Here is a 21,558-nt window from a genome sequence, read left to right on the forward strand (position 1 = left end):
AGGTGGAATGATTTGTGAAAAAGGCAGTAGATAACTTTAAACCAATGGAAGAACAACAAGTTACAGCATTTTAAACAAGCGACAATTAGAGATACTGCTATTAATACTAATACGAAATAGCTCAGGATATACTGTATGAATTACTCACAGCTGTAAGTTGATACAAGTGTATATATAGCGTTTTGTATTGACAGAGAGGAGAAATAATAATGGTTGAGCCTAAGAGACTGCTCTGGGCTGCGAGAGAGGAACTCCAGACAGACAACCAGGACATCGAGACAGAAAACGTGACCCTCGAGGTAGGACACCAGGACTTCCAGAGAGAAAACGTGACCCTTGAGGTAGGAGACCAAGTCTTCCAGAGAGAAAACGTGACCCTCGAGGTAGGACACCAGGACTTCCAGAGAGAAAACGTGACCCTTGAGGTAGGAGACCAAGTCTTCCAGAGAGAAAATCAGGATCTCCTGAGACAAATCCAGAAAGTCCAGAGAGAACACCTATCTGGCCAGATAGAAAAAGAGCACGTCCAGAGACAAAACCAAGTCCTCGGAAGACAAAATGTGGCCGTCCTGAAAGAATCACAGGACCTCCAGAGAGAAAATCAGGAACTCCAGACAAAATACCGGGACCTCCAAAGAGAAACACAGGACGTACAGAGAGAAAAGGATGAAATCCAGACAAAGAACCAGGACCTCCAAAGAGAAAACCAGCAACTACAGGGAGAAAACCAAGACATCCAGAGAGAAAACCAGCAACTACAGGGAGAAAACCAAGACATCCAGAGAGTAAAGAAGTTACTCCAAAGAGAAAAGAGGCAACTCCAGAGAGAAATTCAGCATCTCCAGAGAGAAATTCAGCAACTACAGGGAGGAAACCACCAGGAACTACAGGGAGAAAACCCAGACATCCGTAGAGAAAACCAGCAACTCCAGAGAGAAAATAAGCAACTCCAGGGAGAAGTCCAGCAACTACAGGTAGAAAACCAGTCCCTGAGAGTGACTCCAGAGGAGCTGGGATTACAACTCAGGCTTGTGGCGGACCAAGTCAATGGTATGGGCAAATACAACTGATACAGAAGATTTGGAAAACTGCTCGGCCTACTACGACCTTTCCCCTACACAAATTAACTTTGAATTGAATGGTGGCACTGAGGGCCAGTGGTTAGCACTTTCCACTCACGGCAAGTTTATTTAGAATCCAGGTTCTTTCTGTGTGGAGTTTGCATGTTCTACCCATGTCTGCGAGGTTTTCTCCGGGTACTCTGATTTCCCTGGACCTTCAAAAGCCCAAAAACTGCAAAGGCACTGTTTGTTTTTATGTTTTTTTTTTACAACATTACATGTATTGATACCTTAACAGCCAATGTCACAAACTGATTCATGGACAGTTTTTAAACCAGCATGACTGACAAGTCCTAATAAATATACATAAATGTATATTCATGAATGTATAACAGCCGTTATCCTGTTCACCATCCTTTTACATTCATATACACTTCTCTAAGTCTTGAATTTCAGTATACTGCACTGTTTTATAACTGTCCGTGGTCACTGCACTGTCATCGTTGTTTTCTTTCCTGTTTTTAATTGTGTTTTGACGTGTTCCATGTGCCTTTGAATTGCCCTGCGGGGACAAATAAAGTTGTTTTGAATTTGAATATTCTCTTATAAGTCAGTATACATCTTATTGCTACATCCACCAAGGTATATGATGTCCTTCTTCTTGTATTTCTTGTTCACTCAGTATATTCCTGTTAATAAATAGTTACTTTGCAGCACATAATATATCACATATAGACTATTTTTAATGCAGAGTCTGAGAAAATGGTCAAGACCTACTGTTCAAATTGTTTTCGAAAAATGGCCATGGCCAACAAACGACCTACAAACTCATAATACAAAGTATGAAGAACCAAGCAATCAATCTACATGCATAGTACTGGAAGAACTGGTGAGATCTATAAAAAATGAGTCAGTGGTGTACATCGTGTCATCGTGTCCAAGTTCCAGACAAGGTTTTTAAAAAACCAGCATGAGAGGAGCAGAGGTCGAGATGAGAGGGAGAGAAGCAGAGATTCAGAGAGGAAAAGTGGAGTTTGATGCTACTGATGTGTTACAGTCCTCGGGGTAGATCCAGGAGACTGGGGTCAGACAGCAGGTCAGACTCTGAGTGTGTGTGTGAATACACTTAGGCGAAGCTATGCAGATGACTAGGTACCATCAGTAGTGTAGTGCAGGGTATACACAGGCATCAGGCATATGCCGTACACCCACTTCTAAATCGCCTGTTGTTCGCTTCATTCCTTCGTGTCCTGCAAGCCAATTTTCTCCGAGGGGCAGCAAAAGCATTTCCCGCCTTACTCTGCCTCTGATTGGTTAGTTAGGATATAAATATCAGAGTCTGCTGGTTGAACCAAGAGACAAAACTTCGTAGTTTCTGAAAGTTAGCAAGATAACGCAAAGATTGCTGGAACCTATTACATTATTTAGGGGAATGATATCTCTGGCTGCTTTCAGACATGCGCAGAACTTTGAGTAGTCTCCCTAAAATGATCCGGAGGTGCTGTATGTGAGAACAACAATGTCGCCGTGAGTTGCTGTGGTCATTCTCCTAGTTTTTCCTGCCAGTCCTCCAGGTGAGAATACAGCAGGATATTGTCCAGAGGATTCACCACAAGTGACCTCAGAAATTCATTCATTTTGATGAGATACATGACCAGATGCTATAAGGTACAAGGGAGAAAGCCACTTTTTAATGTTTTATACATAAACCTCAGACCGGGAGGTAACAGAGTAAAACAGACAGCAGCAACACAGAGCTCAGCAAAGTCTCCTTGGTCTCAGGGGTTACACCTACAGCCTTTGTGGTCGGCAGTGTGTCAATGTGTGGCTCCACACAGACGTGACCGAACTTCTCACTGTGCGAGCAGGTGTCTCTTAGCCTCATAGCGGGTTGGCACAAGGCGTCTCACCAAGCTACCGGATGTCTTCCAGGCTGGTTTGGGAAGAACACGTGTCACCGGACTGACTCGCTGGTAGATTGAGGCTGTCAGGGGAGATGCAGCAGGGCCATGGTGGCATGTGGTCAGCTGATATCTCCTCTCTCTGTTCTCCACTGTCTGTGTCTGGACGTCTCCTGGGAGACAAGCGGGGACACGTGCTGACATGTGATGAACAGATCTGTGACTAAGGGTCTGCCTTAAGAGAATAGAAATGAGATGATTAGACAGACTTAATTAACTTGCTTAAAACTCCTTAATGTATATCCAGATATTATATTAAACCAGGACATCAGTTTGGTGGCATGCTTTATGTGTTTCACAGGAAACTGGACTCATTACTCCTTTTTAGGTTAAGAGTGGCTTTTTTGTGTGTGCATTTTTACAAATAATTATAAAATAATAAATCTATTGCCAACCAATCGCATAAAATGACCAAAAAGAACAATGTATTAATCTTGAGGAGTTTTAAGACTTGCACTTAAAACTCCTATGCAGCTCACAACCGTAAACTTTTACTTTGAAGGCACAGTGTCTCTTTTTCAGTTTCTCAATTTCCATCGTTGATGTTTTTCGCTGAATTGCATTCCACAGCACAAACATTGACGGCGTCAAGACGGCATTTGCTAATGAACAATAAGATCAGCAACACTGATTTGCATATGTACACAAAAGAACCAAATTAGGAAAATAACCCCCTAAAGGGACTTTTTTCAATTTACAGTGTGAACAAATGCTAATTAAATATAACTATCTATGGAAAATCGTTTTCCGATGGTTTATAATACAATCTATTGTATAAGTATAAGATATAATAGAATTTTTTAAATACATAGCTTGTCCGTATTAAATGTATCTTTCAAATCATCATTCTAACTGGGCCACTTTCAGATCAATTGAAAAATATCGGTTTCTCCGTACAAATATGTGCAAATGAAGCATTGGTGGAAATGTTTTGGCTCGATCGAGTCTCAGAAACGTGGACATGAGGTGTTTTCAGTCCTAATCTCCACGTCACCGTCTTCGTGCACTGAAGCTGTCATGCTGCTGTGGGTGTATTCTTTGTGAATAGGATGAGCTTATCACCGTTTGAGATGCAGCATTAGATGCACTTAGACACACACACAGTTCTCACCGTGGCCCATTTCCTTTCACAGGAGTTCTATTCAGCTGCCGAGCCCTTTTCAATCAGGCTTTCTCTCCTCTTCACCCCACTCTGATTGACTTTGACTTCTGTGGCTTTTCGAAATTAACGTCAGTTTACATGTGAAAATGCGAAAAGAAATATAAAGTGGAAGTATATTTACTTAAGAAGTATTTGATGAAAATTTAGTGGGGGGTGGGGGGCTTTGATGTTGGGGCTTGGAGATTACATTTCAGTGTTTGGAGTTTTAATACTTCAGTGAGAAGCTCGCAGTTCTTATTTCGTGTCCCACTCGTCTTTCGTTCCTGACTGGCAGCTCGGAGACGCACACAGTAAAAACACTGGAAATCTCTTGATGCTCTTAAATCCTTGGTGGATTTCGACGTGTGGTTTTTGTGAGTCTGTGAGTTTCATGACAGCTGAACTAGTTGTCTCATATACGGAGAAGTCGACACGTCGTATTAAAGGTTGAGCAACTAATGCAAGTGAGTTCACTAGAAGTGCATTTCTGAATCAATATCACATCACAAGCTCATTTATGACACGAGATTAGAGATGCAACGCACAATTATTTGTATTATTGATTCCTCTGCTAATTAACTTATTAATTAAAAAATGTAATATACACATTTACATTCTCAACACATTTACACTTGTATAAACTTTATTATAAATAACTATAAATTAAAAGAAAACACACATACAACCAAATACTGTAAATAACTCTGTATTATTGATTCTGTAAAATATACTGCCACAGGAAGACTTTCTGTTTTTTACCTGGTACGTCAACGTCACAAACGCAACTGAATCCGACCAGTGGGAAAGGGGCTATTTCTTTATATTCCCATTAAACAGGACATTTCCTCATCCTATTCACAAACCTTTTAGACTGTGCCTACAGAAGCTATATCATCCTCACCCATGCCCACCAAACAACGTGTGATGTGGCGTCGCTCTCCTTTAAAACAGAGCATGTCAGTTAGGGGCATGTTCCTCTTGTGTTAATCACAATGGCACAAAGGATTCTGCCACAGTGACAGACTGGAGGCTTCACGCAGCGCTCATGTCTCTGAGCGAGCGTGTGCATGTGCGTGTGCACGTTCTTTTTGTAGTAGTGGCAGTGTCGTGTTAACTTTTCATCCAGAGAGAGAGAGAGAGAGAGAGAGAGAGAGAGAGAGAGAGAGAGAGAGAGAGAGAGAGAGAGAGAGAGAGAGAGAGAGAGAGAGAGAGAGAGAGAGAGAGACAGGCTTCATCAGTTCTAAAAATAAGAACCCAATATGTTCTCCTTAATTTTTGTGCCGTTCCCCGTTTTTTAAAAGACAATAAGTTGGTTATTTATTTATTTTACAGTGACTCACACACCCTGTTGTCTAAAAACTCAATGTGCTGCAGTTATATTTATAGTGACAAGCCTCTGCTGTGACAAGCAATCATCTTCTGAAGTACCACAATATATCTTCTGTGTCTTAAAGCCACAAACCTGCGCTGCTTCTTTTAAAACCGCTGTAGCGCGTTGACAGGTCTGTCCTGATTTACTGTTGTATTGAATTATCTAACGTGTGATCTGTCCTAGTGACATCGTCATCCAACAATACTATTGTAAAGAAATCCAACGCCATAGAAGCGTGTTCGAGCATTTCTCGTCCTTGACTTGTAAAAGCTGTAAACTGTCAAAAATGTGCAGGATTCAAAAGCCACATTTAACGGACATTTCTTTTTCATTTTGTCAAAAACTGAGGGTTTCTGTGGCGCAGCGATGATGTGAAATTCATTTTTTTTTTGCCCAACAGTGACGAACAAGGCCTCTTCCATCAAACAAAATCGTGACACCACACATTTTCTAGGTCAAGGCTGTTAACGACGAGCGGGGAATGACGGGAGAGGTGAAATCAGAGGGAGAGAGAGAGACGCACAGGAGGAAACAAAGAAACTGGGTGTGTGTGTGGTACTGGTGTTGCTCCTGTTATTCTTTTACAGGCACATTATGGGGACTAAAAGCATTTTTTAAGACTATGGTAAGGTTAAGTTTAAAGTGAAGGTTAGGAGAGGTTTTGGTTAAGTTTAGATGAAGGTAAGAGTTAGTGTCCAGGATGTACGTCAGTGTAATGTCCTCTGAAGTCATGGAGACGTGTGTGTGTGTTTCTGTGTGTGTTGCTTGTTCAATAAGAAATGGTGACACAGATAAGTGCTCATGTGTGACAGCTGGCTTGTTGTTTTTAACACGGCCTTTCCCAGCTTCCATTCACAACAACAACGACGTGTCAGCGACGAGGAGAAACAACCTGGTACCTCAGGGCATCAGTTACACTCGTGCACACGTCTGATCCTAAAGATCTGTCGCTGTGAGACCTCACCGCCCTGTGGGCACACTTGGCCCGAACACCTCTACCACTGGTTTCCCTTCTGATGGACGGATGAAATCTGAAATACATTCATCTCTGAAAGTGTCCGTCTGCCACCTGGTGTTGCGTCATCTTCTGTTCTTGCTTCACTATAATGGTTTCCGGTGGTTGTCGGCCACTTGGGAGTTAGCTCGATGAACTGTAAATAACTTTTTATAGCACCTTTCAATGGACCCGAGGACGCTTTACATGTTTCAGGACATATTTAAGGTGACAGAGACAAAGACAAGGACAGATTGTATCAAATCAGGTCATTTACTTTTTTAAAAAAGGTTTTCATCGGTTTTTTGAATGTCCAGAGGGATGTGGCTTTGTGAGTCTCCATTGGCAGAGCATTCCAGAATTCAGTTTCATTCAGTCCCATTGCCATTGTTTGGACTAGGCCCCTAAGAAAGAACATATTAATGCTTCAGCTCACCAAGACATTTTGGACAGTTCTATTCTCCCAACGTTGTGGGACCAGTTCGTGGGAGCATGACTCTGCCCCAGTGCACAGAGCAAGGTCCATAAAGGCTCGGTTGGGTGAGTTTGGTGGAGAAGAACTTGGACTGGCCCGCACAAAGTCCTGACCTCCACCCGGTCCAACACCTCTGGGATGAACTAGAACGGACGTTTCGACCCAAACCTTCTCGTCTGACCTCGTAAATGCTCTTCTGGATGAAAGGGCCGAAATTCCCACAGACACACACACAGAAAGCCTTCCCAGAGGAGTGGAAGCTGTTATGGCTGCGAATGGGAGAGCAACTCCATATTAATGTCTGTGGGTTGTCATGAAAGCTCCTGTAGGTGAAATCGGTCAGTGCCCTTAAATTCAGTCAAGCTTCACCAGATTGCACATAGATATCAGTTCCCTTAGTAAATAGAGTTGCTCTCAGACATGCTGTGAAGTCTGGATATTCTCCTGAAAGTATCCTGAGGGGCTGTATATGAAAACATATAACTGTATATGTAAATGTCTGTTTCTCCAGACATTTTCCAGAATGTTCTCGTCCTGCCCCCCCAGACTATGTCGGAATGAGCCCTTTTAAGAATTCAGCCAGAAAATGGCCGTCGAATTCAAGTGGGCGTGATGATCGTATATCCTACATGTGACGCTGGAAAATACAAAAAACGATTTTTACATCTTGACTTGTCCTGCAGTGTTCTTCATTTCATATGTGAAATGTTCGTATAATGTCCTGACCTCATTTATCTGGACACTATACGAATTTGCCTTGTTTTAAAAAAACTTTGATGGATTCTCTCTTGGTCCCATCCTTCCACCAAAGTTTCGTGGATTTCCGTGAAGTCGTTTTTGCACAACCCTGCAGAACAACATAGCTCTCTTGCTGGAGGAGGTTATGTATGTTCACATCAGTCAGACACAGAGAAACATTCACATTTGGAGACTTGTTAGCGTCCATGTGACCAAAAAATAAGTGCGATAATGACTGAACTGTCTGCACTGGGAAGAGTCAACTGTAAATCGTAAATACTGAGCTGACAGATAATTTAACTTTACAGCTGAACTGCAGAGTCGGACGATGACTCTTTGTGGCTCCAACAGTTTTCACGTCCCACATCATCATTTGATTCACGGTCAATATGAAAATATTGATTGAATCGTACAGTACACACAAATTAAATCAGCTCGGCTCCAACAACATCACTCATATTCATATTTCATACGACATATCAGAAATACGCAGCAACACACCGATGGCAGCACGGTGCAGTGGTGCATGTCGCTGTGAAATAGCAGCAGAGAGCAGGTGTGTGTGTGTGTGTGTGTGTCATTCAGGGTATTTACTGCTGAGGACAATTATGTTTTCAAAATCCTTTAATGTCACATTACTATGTATGATGCTATAAAAACGTCATGATTGACAGCTGAGACTGATTTGCGATTGGTTAAGCGCATGTTTTGTCGGGACATCGATACTTTAGCCCCGATCCCCCGATCGCTCCTGTGTCGACTCTGGTCCTATGTGGCGTCTTCGGCGCAAGATGACGCGTCTTCCGTCTTCAGTCTATGCTTGGAACAAAAACTCGATATGATATGTTTTATTTTCCACGTTTTTTGTCATAGACCTGTCTCTCTTGTGAGTGTCTAAAGAATATAGAGGTGCTTTGCTAAACTGCAGCAGTACACCTGAAAATAAATACTTGTCGAGACACAAGCCCATCTGCATTTTGTAAGAAAGATACGTGTCAAACTTGGCTTGACACTGGATGTGTATCACATCAAGAATTGAACATTTATGATAATGTATCCTCAGCTGCCGTTCGAGTATCACTGTGGGTGGTGCATGGAGCAGGGATCTTGTGTAATATGTGATATGTAAACTACAGCATGCACATAAATAAGTCAGTATCTGTGTTCCTCTGGGTTCGAGGTGAACTTGCTCCTGATCCCACTGTGAATTGACGACAACACACCAGTCAGTGTATCTTCAAACTGCAGTATGCACGTGTTCCTTCCACTCCGGATAAGTGGATAAACAAATAAACTCTCTCTTTAATTAACGACACGACGGTGTCACGCCACGGTGAGGGGAATGGTAATTTTGCCTGCAACATGTGCATCTCCTCGTGTAAATCCACTGTTGTCGTATAGTTATCTGTGTCTTTTGCTGATACAATGTGTTTTTTAAACCGCTGAGCAGACTCTTTTAAGACAACGGGGCCGACCCATTAGCCGGTCCCTCAGATTGATGTTGAATGTGGAAGTTATTGGGGGAGAATCTGCAGCCTGTGAATTCACTGTGTTGCAGATCAGAGCGGGTCTGACACAGCAGAGTGTTAAACTAGTGAAGCTGCTGTGGGTCTAACGCAGGAATAAATATTCTCCAGGAGCTAAAACTAGTTATATCTATATACTTTGGTGGAATATACGTCTATGTACATTAACTGCATGTATATATATACTTTATTTGCTTGAGTCTTCAGATGTTTTATTTAGCAAAATTCAAAAAAATATTCAGTTTACGAGGATCTAAATTATGAAATATTCTAATTAAAAGGTTCACCACACTGACGAGCTACATTATAATGCTGCTTACATGTTGTAATGTGCGTGTTATTCTAATAAAGTAATATTCTCCATATATAATTCACATTGTAAAAGAGGACATACTTTTATTTGTGATACTTACGTAGAGATTTGAAAGCAGGACTTTTCCTTTTATAGGCTACTTTTACTTCATAAAAAAGCTCTGCACCACTAACTTTCTTTATTCTTTTCTTCTTCTATCCCAAGATTCCTCGTGTTTAAGTTTAATCACATAGTTTCCTGTGGTAAAAGTACAAATGTCCCAGGTTTCTTGTTTCATGTGGAGTTTCTGCCTTATTTCTCCTCTAGGTTCTCTGAGCAGTTTGCGCTGCCTGATAATTGTCTCCATAATTGATTTGGGGGGCATGTGGGGTTGGATTAAAAGAAGAGCTGCTCTGCCAAGTGTGTGTGTGTGTGTGTTTTTGAGAGACCACACATCTGTGTATTCGATCTGTGCAGGTGCACATCTGTGTCTGGATGCGTGCGCTCTCCACTGAGTTGTCCTTTCGTGATGCGTCCTGCAAAGTGTCATTCCACTCCAGCGGCTGATTGGTCCACTGCGGTCCCTGCAGGGCCGTGTGACGTCTTTCACTGCGGGAGGCCTTTTAGTGTACGTTTGGCTTGTGTGAGGGCGCGTGTTATTTCCGTTGTGCTTCCTTAACCATGAGTGTGATGCTCCCAGGTGTGCTTTCTTTCTCTGAGAGGCACGTACAGTACAGAACACACACACACACAGTCACACACAAAGGGATAAAACAACATTAGTAACTTGCCGTCTCGGAGCAGGAGACTAATCTGGTTAGAACCCGCTGGCTAATTAGGACGAGAAGAACCAAGGCTCACTTGGTGTTTGACCACTTTCATACATCACACTTATGAAAACAGGTAAAGAGAGAAGCAGGCGTTGAAACGGTGAAATTACTTCTAAATCAGTGTGATGAAAATACTTTTATTTCCCTCTCGTGGGCCACAACAATGCTTTAACAGCCTGTTTGACTGCTATGAAACAGTGCAGATTTACCTGCTGTTTCCTCCGCCATAAAACTGCTTCTTTTTTTTTTCATTTCGTCGTGTTGCATTGGTTGAGGAGGTGCAGCGCTTGTGGGGGCGGCGGCCCCACATCGCAGCGATCACAGCCTCCAATATGTCAAAAGTAATTAGGCTGATCGGAGAGTATACCCTATTATGCACGGAGAGGTGTGTGTGCGCTCCGTGCTGTTAATTAGACTGATGAGTCGACGCTAATAAGCCCAACGCAGACCCTCAGCCACGAGACTGCTTTTCTTCTCATTAGACTTCTTATACCTTTTTACATCGAGGGATGTATGTTTGCTGCTTTGCTCGTCTCACTGTGGACCTGCAATGTGCACAAATCGATGAAGAGGACTGTTTAATAAAAGCTCATTAATGGATTCGGCGATTTAAAAAAATATTTCAATCAATCATTTCTTCTTTCACTCATTTTTCAGCTAAAAATGCAAAATATTCGATGGTGCCAGCTTCTAAAAGTATTTTTTAATTTGTCGTGTGTCGGTTTTACAAAATAAGCAGTTTGAGTGTGTTAAACAATTATAATAACTTACATTTTTATAGGGACCCAAGGACGTTTTACATATTTGAAGGAGAAGGACATATTTCTGGAGACAGAGACAAGGACAGATTGTATCAGATCAGGTCATATGCATTTTTAAAGCAGTTATTTGAATGTCCCAGGATGTGGCATTGAGAATCTCTATTGGCGGGGGAATTCCAGAGGGTGGGGGCAGAGCCACGCTAAAACACTAATCAGAAATTCCACTGTTTTCTGACTAAAACATTTATTGATAATTGAGAAAATACTTGTTCATATTCGAATTCCGTCAGTACAAATTTAGAAGTTGGTCACATTTAAAAAATGAAAAAAATAAAGATATTTGGCTTCATGGTTTAATATTCACACCCACGTTACTCTCCCTGCGCTTCATCATAATGCTCAAGCTGTGCTGGAGATTTAATAACATGAAATGATGAATCACCGCAGTCTCCCAAGAGTTCCTGCGTGCGATGGTGCAATCAATTTCCAATAAACAAAAAAATTACCAGCCAAGTTTGTCCATTGTGAGACGAAGTGTGAGCCCGGAACGCGGCGTACAGATGGAGAAAGATGGTGGCAGGGTGGAGTATGACAGCCATTGTTCTATTTTTCTAACAAAAGCCCTAAATCGAGTCGCCTCTTTCAAGCCTTTGCTGGAAGGTGAAACGTGTGAGACTCCACGAGCTGCTCCACCATCTCCTCTACCAACACTGGGGATTTATCACCACGCTTCTCCTTTCTTTCCCCCACCCCCCCAAAACTTCAAAGACCTTCGCATAGGAAGAAAACATACAAGGTAGAAATTAACCAGCTCCATCTTCTGCTGCGGTTTTGGGCGTTTGAAAATCTATGTTGACAACATGCCACTAAACGCACAGAAGCTACAAATTAGGCAGTGACAGTTGTCACCGTTTGGATAAGCTTTGGTCCGAGATTTTGATAGTCGGCTACATTTCTGCTCGACAAGCGTTTCATTTCCCCAAACGACCTTCACTCCCAGGGGAGAGCGGAGAAACTGGGTTCGGCTGTAATTAGGCGAGCAAAAAAAGAAGCACTCAAGGTGGAGGAGGAGGAGGAGGAGGATAAAAGACGGGGAGGTAGAGGGAAGGAGAGGATGAAGGTGGGGAGGGGGTGTGAGGAGGAGGAGGGCTGATAATGAGAGGCAGGGTGACAGAATGAAAGAGTGCAAGAGCATGTCAAGAGTCGGGGGAGGTGTGTGGGGGGGGCTGTTAGCCTGCGGCTGCCTCATGGTGTGATGTCGTGGAACCTTCTCCCCGTGTTTTATTACAAGGGGCTCTGTGTTGAGGTCTGTGTTGAGGTCTGTGTTGAGGTCTGTGTTGAGGTCTGTTGTCGTCAGCGTGGCGTATGACGCACGTCGTCGGACGCTCGTCCACTGATGTATTGTGTCGCTGTTAATTTAGCATCGTTCACCCGAAGCAGAACACTGCTCGAGCAAAGTGGTGTCGTCGAAAAGTTCATTAAAGGAAGCAGCACAGGTGACGTCTTTTCATACTGCAGAACTGTGCAGGAATCCCTGATGGATCCACGAAAATGAAAACTAGAATGGTAGAGAGAGCGGCGAGGCCCGAGATGGTAATGGTCTGTATTTATATAGAGCTTTTCTAGTCTTGATGACCACTGACAAGTGTTTACAGTCTCAAATACATCTTAAATTCATTCTAGCTGCTGCATATTTCACACACCTTGCCTTGTCAAAATACTACAGATAGATTACTATAGAATTTTGTTGGGAGGCGTAATTCTCTATGCAGGAGAAACCCTGTTTTCCCTTTTTTGTTTTACTTTTATCAACAACAATCTGTCAACTACCAGAGAAGAACCCTGTGGTCCGAGTGAAACTGGGCGAGTCCTGTGAATGAGGTGCAGTGATGCTACATCTGAATTAGAGTTAACTGTGCTAACCAGACGTGGATAAACTGGTATTTAGCCGCATGCACAAAGTAAACTGGGATGTCATTGTTTAAGTTGTTAAAAATCAGCATTTTCCAAGGTGTTTTCAAGGTGTTTGTTAAAATCTCAGTTTCAGTGACTTAAAGCCCTGTTTGGATTAGAGGCCCGAACACAGAGGAAAAACTTAATTTGGCAAAATACCTCCGTTACATAGTAGTTCCCTAAATGTGTGTGAATTTGTTCATCAAGATCCCTGAATTCCTTCCTGGGAAAATGCTGAAAAATGCCTCTCACTGTTTAAGAAAGAGAACTGGACCTTCACCAGAATGTAAATGGTTCTTTTTGGATTCATACCACGTCCTTCCACCAGGTTTTGTGGAAATCCATTCAGGTGTTTTTGTGTAATCTTGCTTACTAACAAAGGACCACAGCTCTTGGCGGAAGGTAATTATATTTCTCAGGTCTTTCTATGGCTACGCTCGCGTTTTGACTTGTCTTCTCTAATTGTGACTGTTGAGAGCAACGCGTGGCAGTTTCTGTTGCTTGAATAACTTAATTATAATAATAATAATAATTTCTTCATGAGGTGGGTTCTTTTGTCTCAGTGGAATTAGCATTTGTGCTAATTTTTCTGACTTTTATCAGATTGTCTGCACTATGACAGTAATTAAAAATAAGGGTTTTCCATTATTTGACTTCACAATCCCAAATCTTTCTGTTTTCCTCCGGCTCGCTGCATTACCATGTATGTTCATGCATTTCATTCATCTCTTACATGTGTCTCATTTTTCCAATTTACCGGCCCGTCAGGCTTTGTACACGCCAGACAGAGAGATGCTGGAAATAGTTCTCAGGGCCGCAGACATATAAATATATCCCCATTAAAGCAGCAGGATGTATAATACGAAGAGACGTGTTTCACAATGAAAGTTGTCATGTGGGATTTTGCTGTCAAGCTGCTTTGTTGTAGAGTTGTCACATCGGCCTGCTTCTCATCTTCCACTTAGCTTTGTTCCCATCGGAGCAGGTATGATTATCCTTGTGATGTTCGGCGCTGTGACAGCGCGTCATCCAGCTGTGATCAAATCAATGTATATCGGGTAAGTATGTGAGATTAGAGCGGCGGGCTGAGCTGTAGGTTCAAGCGGGGACATGAAGTCAGTAGTGGCGCCGACAGCAGCCGGGTAATACCTGCACACACTCGCATAACAGAGCCGTCAATTAAAGGCTATTTGCTGCTGCTGACTGATTTCACCTGCGTGTAATTACTCTTTAATTTACGCTCACTGACAATGCAATGCACTAACTCGTTAAATTACCTGCAATGTGATCCGCCTGCTTATTTCAGATAAGAGTCGTAATAATGAGTCTCAGCATACTGGAATTCAGGACGTGCATTTAGGAGCGAGGGATATATAAGAGTATGTTTTGTGTTATTGTACAATATCAATTATAATTGGGTTCACAACAACATTTCTGGAAAATGAATCGGAACGCTTATGGAGAACCGAAAAGAATATCTCACAAATCAAAGCACTTGTCCAAAGAAAAGTCAATATTTTAAGATTGTGGCCAGAAAACCGCCTCATTAATTTGGCTGCTGGATGGTTTATGAAGTTATATTGTCTCTTAGTTCACTTTGTCCCAGTGAAGCTCTTTCACCTCAAGGTTTTATTTCTTCGGCGTAACTATTCACTAAACAGGTAAAATAAGACCCTGTAGCGGAATATTCCCTACACTGCATTTTTGACTGCTTATGATGCTTGCTAATGCTAAGTAGCATCAAACTTGCCCCTCATCCGTCATGGTCGTCCCAAGTCACAGGGGTTTTCCTGTGTTTTGTTGTTGCGTGAACGCAGTGTTTCCTCCTGTAACTGCTGGGAAACAGTCTTAACTTTTACACACACTTAACTTCACGTCTGTGGTAAAACTTCAGTGAAATTCTAACGTTTACTTGTATCCGAATTATCACATTTACACTTGCAGTTTAGATTGTAACAGGCGATGTCTTCTATTCCTTTTCTATATTTGGAAGTTAGACCGTCATCAACATGATTTAAAGATGCGTTGTGTATGAATAAAACAGTTATCTCTTTGCAATTATGACGTTTTATTTTACCTCGTGCCCTAAATTGTAGCCGGTGCTTTTTACCAGTTTGAATACGTTTAAAGTGGCGATTAATTAACCGGCATAAAACCCGTTTTCAGACGAATGGCAGCTGCTTCCTGGCAGACGCAGATCGTTGTTTGGTACAACACCTGCAGCTCCAACCTTTTCTTTAAGTATTAGTAGAGTAAACCTTTTCCTGATAGATGGGTTATAGACCAGGCATTTCAAATTAAACCATTTCACTGTATCCTGTTGTATAGATGAGGTCGAATGTTCACAGATGACAGTTCGAAAACAAAACCGTCACACCAAAGTAAATAAAAGGTAAAATGAGGACATTTATTCTACCTGGATTAGCTTTGTTGTCTTTGGGTTGCATCTTTTTGTTTATACTGTATTAGCATAACCACAGGGCTGCTTTTTATTTGTGGCCCACTCATCTCTTTCATCGTAGTGTGTGTATGTGGGAAGAAGAAGGAAAGGAGACGCTTCGCAGAAAAAAGGTGTGAAGGGGGATTTTAGGAATTCGAATGACATGCATCACTGTGCAGCTTCCTGTTGGAGCTGACTCTTAATGAGACGTACCTGTCCTCTCCCTGCAGCTCCCTGTGTTCACCCCTCTCTCTCTGCCTGTCTCTCCTTTTGTCTGACAGAGACAGTGATGGACACGAGGACGGCGACAGCTGAGCTCGGCTGGATATCGTTCCCTGCCAATGGAGTAAGAACCATGTGCCAAAGTATACTGTGTGTGTGTGTGTGTGTGTGTGTGTGTGTGTGTGTGTGTGTGTGTGTGTGTGTGTGTGTGTGTGTGTGTGTGTGTGTGTGTGTGTGTGTGTGTGTGTGTGTGTGTGTGTGTGTGTGTCTGTACCCTGGGGGGAGGCAGTTAGAGTACACTTACAGTGCGTCATTAACTGTCTGTCAAAATCTTAATTACACATGCAAGGTGACACCATTGAACCACCACTGATGTAGAAGAGAACGGATTCCGATAGATCCGAGATGTGTGGCGCGCACAACAACTCGCAATAGACACACAAATAGATCAGAATAAATTGAATACACTATAATTGAATAAAACCAAATAGGTTATTCCAGCCACGGAAACTCCGCAGAGTTTTTAAATGCTGGCTTGGCAAGTAGCGTTTACAGTGGTCGGCTCTCTTTCTCTGTGTGTGTGTGTGTGTGTGGGGGGGTCTGTGTGTGTGTGCGCTCTAATTGTGATGAATGGTTGTCCCTGTGCAGAACAGAACAAAGTAGAGGAGAGGGGAAAAGGAAATGAGGGAGGCGAGCAGGATAGAGAGACAAAACAGGAGCAAGGGAGAAAGAAAGTTTAATTTGTGTCAGTTTTCTGTAAACCCATTAATCATTTTAGCCTCTCCTCTCCCCTCTCACCCACACCCCCTGCCCTTCCCTCACCCACGCACATTCCCCAGTGGGAGGAGGTGAGCGGCTATGATGAGAACCTCAACACCATCCGGACGTACCAGGTGTGCAACGTGTTCGAGCCCAGCCAGAACAACTGGCTCCTCACCACCTACGTCGACCGGCGGGCGGCACAGCGCATCTACGTGGAAATCCGGTTCACCGTGCGCGACTGCGCCTCCATCCCCAGCGTCCTGGGCTCCTGCAAAGAGACGTTCAACCTCTACTACCTGGAGACGGACAGGACCGTGTCTGAGGGCATCAAAGGGGTGGAGTACTGGGCCAACGCGCCTTTTCTCAAGGTACCAGAAACAACGGCCTCTGAATAGAGGAGCGAAGCGGGAAAAGCCGAGTTCTGTCAGCAGTCTCGCTGTGAATTAACATTTCAAAGTACATTTTAATGACGATCTCAGTGTTACTCTGCACACAGATACTGTTGAGCCGTGTTATGCCAAGGGTTCAGCACGGAGTCAGACATTTTCTCTGACTTTGGTATGCTAAACAGTGTTAAGAGCCGTAGCACCCAGACTCTAATCAGTCGCTGCTCTGGAGGAAACGCAGGCCAGAGGCTGGTGTTCTCTGCTCATTCATTACGACATGTCACTCTCCTCTGAGCACTGGTGTCTCCAAACTTGGGCTGAAGAAGTTGTCGACTCAATAAACCCATTGGACTGTCTGAAATTGTATTTGTTGTAAAGTTGATAACGGGGGTTCGTATTTCTTAGCTCATTAAAAGTTGTCGGAGATGCAGGATTTTTATGTGACGGAAGCGAAATGCAATCGAGAGGCAACACTCAAAACTTTTGTCAGTGCAGCTGAGTCACTCCTCCTCCTCCTGTTTAAATCAGCCTCCTTCCATCAGTGGGGTTTTCAGCGATTCATGACTAGTTAAATAAAACGGTTTGTGGTCTCTAAGGCATGTTTTCAGTTTTTTACAGCAGCTTCCCCAAAACATTTTCCTCGGTGTTGAAGCTTCCTCGTCCACATGCAAACTGTCTATTGCGTCATTAAACAGAGATTTTTATGCTCAGATTTAAAAATCCTCCAGTTTCAGTATGTCAAATGGAGAGTTTAAGAAACAACAATAGCGGCTATATACCTGTATCTCTATTTTGCAGCTGAATTTAGTGTCATTGCATTCACAGTCGCCTGCCTCGCCCTGTATTACTTGGACCGCAGCGTTCTTCTCCGGTAATTGATTGTCGCTGAGGTATTTTGTAAAACGTAGGTCAAGTGTACAGAGACTTTTTAATTAACAGAAAGGAAAATATCCGTTCAAAAAGATATCCCCAGTAGTGTAGACTGTAGGTCTAAAATACACCAAATATTCACCCTTCTAGAAAGAACACGCACAAGCTTGTCTGTTTATTACTTTTCTCTCATCCCCCTTCCTTTCCTTCGCCTCCTCCGTCCCTCTCTCTCTCTATTTGCGTCGCTGCCAGGTGGACACCATCGCAGCAGATGAGAGTTTCTCCCAGGTTGATTTCGGAGGGAGGCTAATGAAGGTGAACACAGAAGTGCGGAGCTTTGGGCCGCTGTCCAAAGGCAGAGGCTTCCACTTGGCCTTCCAGGATCTGGGGGCCTGCATGTCCCTGCTGGCTGTCAGAGTGTTCTACAAGAAGTGTCCCAGCGTGGTGCAGAACTTTGCTTTTTTCCCAGAGGTACGTAGAAAGCACGTCTCACCACAAGCTGTGTTGCTGCTTTCGTCCGACTTTGGAAGAGCTGTTATCAAAAACATGTTTATAAACCCTTTTGTGTAGACGCTGACTGGAGCAGAGTCCACCTCATTAGTCATTGCCAGAGGAAGCTGCATTCCCAACGCGGAGGAGGTGGACGTGCCAATAAAGCTTTACTGTAACGGAGATGGAGAGTGGATGGTTCCCATCGGCAGCTGCAGCTGCAAGTCGGGTTACGAACCGGACAATGGCAACGTGTGTAGAGGTAAATCTATATGTTAACTAGAATGGCAGTCAGTAGAGCACATACATCTGCCAAGGCCTAGAAGTCCCTTTTAAATTCAATCAAGCTGCACCACAGTGCACACACACACTCATAGTGAAAGTCCCTTGTATGTGTCTGGTTGTTTTCATCAATATCCTTAAATTATTCACTGGGAAATATATGAAAATGTCAAAACTCTTTCTCACAGTGTAAAAGAAAGTAACAAACAAGATCCTTGGTCCATGTTCCATTTTGTAGAAAAATCTCTTCAGTAGGTTTTGCATAATCTTGCTGACAAACAAACAAACTAGGAAAGAAGGAGCACAAACCCATCAATCAGTTTAATATATATTCCTGTTTTTCATCAAGATCCATGAATAATTTCCTGGACAATCACTGAAAATGTCCTATCTCAAGATTTTAAGAAAGTAAAAGAAAATATCTGGATCCATACCAACATTTTACTGAGCCGTGCTGCTTCCTTCCACTAAGTTTTGCGGAAAGTAGTTTTTGCATAATCTTGCTTTGATAAACAAACCAACAAACAAAAAGACGGGGGTGAAAACATAACCTCCGTGGCGACCGAGGTGACGAGGCTGTTCTAGTTCAAACTGCACTCAATGAAAGCAAGAAAAATCAATGAAAAGTGAAAACAGTCGCGTGGAGACTGAATTAATGGCGTTTTAATGACCTTGCACACAAACACGTGACATTGTCTTGAAGCACGAACCCACAGAACCTGAATGACAGAAGATCAATGTCCAGCCAAGGTGCTTCTCAGCAACATCTCAATGAGCAAACAACAAACACACAAGAGCCAACATCACAAATACACCACAGCAACAATGGAAATACTAAACCGCATCACTAAGCTGTAATGACATATATGTTTTTAGTTCAGATGTAAATGGTTGAAATACACACTGAGATTATCTTTTTAATATCTCGTTTGTTGTTTGCTGTAAGAGATCTGACACGGTTGAATCCTGACTTGCTCTGCGAGACACTGCTGAGTCAAATTATGTAGAAAATGCAAATGTTTGTTGTATCCAGGGGAGCAAAGCATGTCATCTGTGGCAGTCCTCGTTAAATACGCACACGCGTGTCTACATTTAGATGTATTTATGCCCAAGGGTGCAGCCCACGATGTTCAGTATGTTAATGTTAGTAGAGGCAGACTTGGCTGAGCGAGGCACAGAAATAGCTTCTTCAGTATCTCTACCTCTTTTTCTTCTTCTTTTTTTATATCTGGCCTCCTTCCCCATTTCCTCTCCAAAGTAAAACCCATCATTTCTTATTTTCCCTGGAGAGTCTCATCAATTTGTGTGTGTGTGTGTGTGTGTGTGTGTGTGTGTGTGTGTGTGATGTATGTACATATGGTGAAATGATAAGTGAGGGCGCTCCATCCCATGTTAATTAGTTTAGCGTGTTCCAGCCAGATTAGTCTTCTGTAAATTAGTCCTGGCCTGTCAGAGAGTGTCAGGGAGACGGAGGAGTATCACATCAGGAAGGAAGGAAGGAAGGAAGGAATCATGGAGGGGGAAAAACAATGGAGGGAAGCGAGGAACAAGGATGGGAGGAATCAAGGAGGGAAGGAAAGAAAGGAAAAAATGAGGGAGCTGAGGAAGAAGGCAAGGAAGGAATGATGGAGGGAAGGAAGTAGAGAAGAAAATAGCCAAGGAAGAAACGAGAATGGTAAGGAAGGAGGGGAGTAAGAAGGAAGGATGGAAGAAAGAAAGAAAGAGGTAGTGAAGGGAGGAATGAAGGAAGAAACAATGCAGGAAGGAAGGCGGGAAGAGAAAATGATGGACGAAGAAAGAAAGAAAGGAAGGAATGATGGAGGGAACGAAGTAAGGAGGAAGAGAGAAAGAGACGTCTGAAGGGAAGGATGGGCAAGAAAGTAAAAGAAGGACAAACCAATGAGAGAGAGGTAGAAAACACAGCTGAGATGAAGCAGAGCGAACAGAGACGACTGATAATAATATATAATAATAATAATAATAATAATATTCTACCTTCTATGTTAAATGCTCCGAATGAAACGGAAGCTTAGACTTTTGAATCTCTGGCTCTTTGCTCATAAAAAAACGTGCCTGACTTGATTCATGGGAAACGGTGATTAAGTCTGACAATGTTACAGTGATGTTGATTGTCATTGCAAAAAGAAATTAAGGTGGAATTTAAAAAATCATTAAGTCGTCCAAAGTCCTTTGCTACGGACGCCTGAAAACTATTTAGCTCGTCGTCGTTGCCCTTGAAAACGAACGCGAGGAAGTAGAGATGGGAAAGAGGAAATTATTACATTTTCATATCAATAGACGAGAGCAGTGGACGGTCTAAACATGATTTGTCTGGAATTGGCTGTTTGGCCTGTGGTGGTTGCAGCTTATTACTGAAACTGCAAAAAGTGATCTTCAGTAATTGAGCCGCGGTAAAAAAAAAACTCGCTGCCGGACTCGTATTGTCTCGATCGACAGCGTCACGAACAAAGACGAGTCCCAGGAGAAGCTGCCACACAGTTTATTGATACTGAACGTATTGTTTGACCAAACCGCTCCATATTCCATACTGTGGTTCCTTAGGTCCTTAACAACACATGTGCCTAGTCTGAAGTCGATAAGATGAACGGTTCTTGAGATATGACGGACACATACAGACAGACACACGTTTATCGTGATCGCATATCCAACCTGAAGCTTGATGCATGAACAACAGGAGAAACACATTTCAGAGGCGTCCGACCTTATCGCCAAAAACGGTTAAATCTCGTTGTCAATCCAAGTCGACATCTTCGTCTGTTTCCTCTACGTGTTTGAAACCTCTTCCTCATCCTGAGATTTTTATATTCTTTTTGTTTTCTTTTACAGTTTTGCGTCAGTCACGTAGAAGCATCATCAACACGCCCACTCGCTTACTGTGAATTTTTCTGGACAGTCACTGAGTCGATCATACGTCACGCAACGTGAGCTCATTATTTCCGTGTTGGGGGTTGAGTTAATCGGATGATGTCATAAATTGCAACC

General features: G+C 42.8%; 1 protein-coding gene across 1 annotated transcript in view; it reads left to right on the forward strand.

Moving 5' to 3' along the window:
• Window positions 1-209: 209 nt before the first annotated feature.
• LOC118121441 (ephrin type-B receptor 1) overlaps window positions 210-21,558 on the forward strand; it is a 71,313-nt gene continuing 49,964 nt past the window's right edge. Inside the window, exons 1-5 of the mRNA XM_047342961.1 lie at window positions 210-1,050; window positions 15,775-15,890; window positions 16,606-16,896; window positions 18,037-18,255; window positions 18,355-18,535. Coding sequence (XP_047198917.1) covers window positions 210-1,050; window positions 15,775-15,890; window positions 16,606-16,896; window positions 18,037-18,255; window positions 18,355-18,535 — 1,648 coding nt within the window. The remainder of the gene's footprint in view (window positions 1,051-15,774; window positions 15,891-16,605; window positions 16,897-18,036; window positions 18,256-18,354; window positions 18,536-21,558) is intronic.

The sequence above is a fragment of the Hippoglossus stenolepis genome, chromosome 14 (genome assembly GCF_022539355.2).
Source record: "Hippoglossus stenolepis isolate QCI-W04-F060 chromosome 14, HSTE1.2, whole genome shotgun sequence".
In the NCBI taxonomy this organism is placed as follows: domain Eukaryota; kingdom Metazoa; phylum Chordata; class Actinopteri; order Pleuronectiformes; family Pleuronectidae; genus Hippoglossus; species Hippoglossus stenolepis.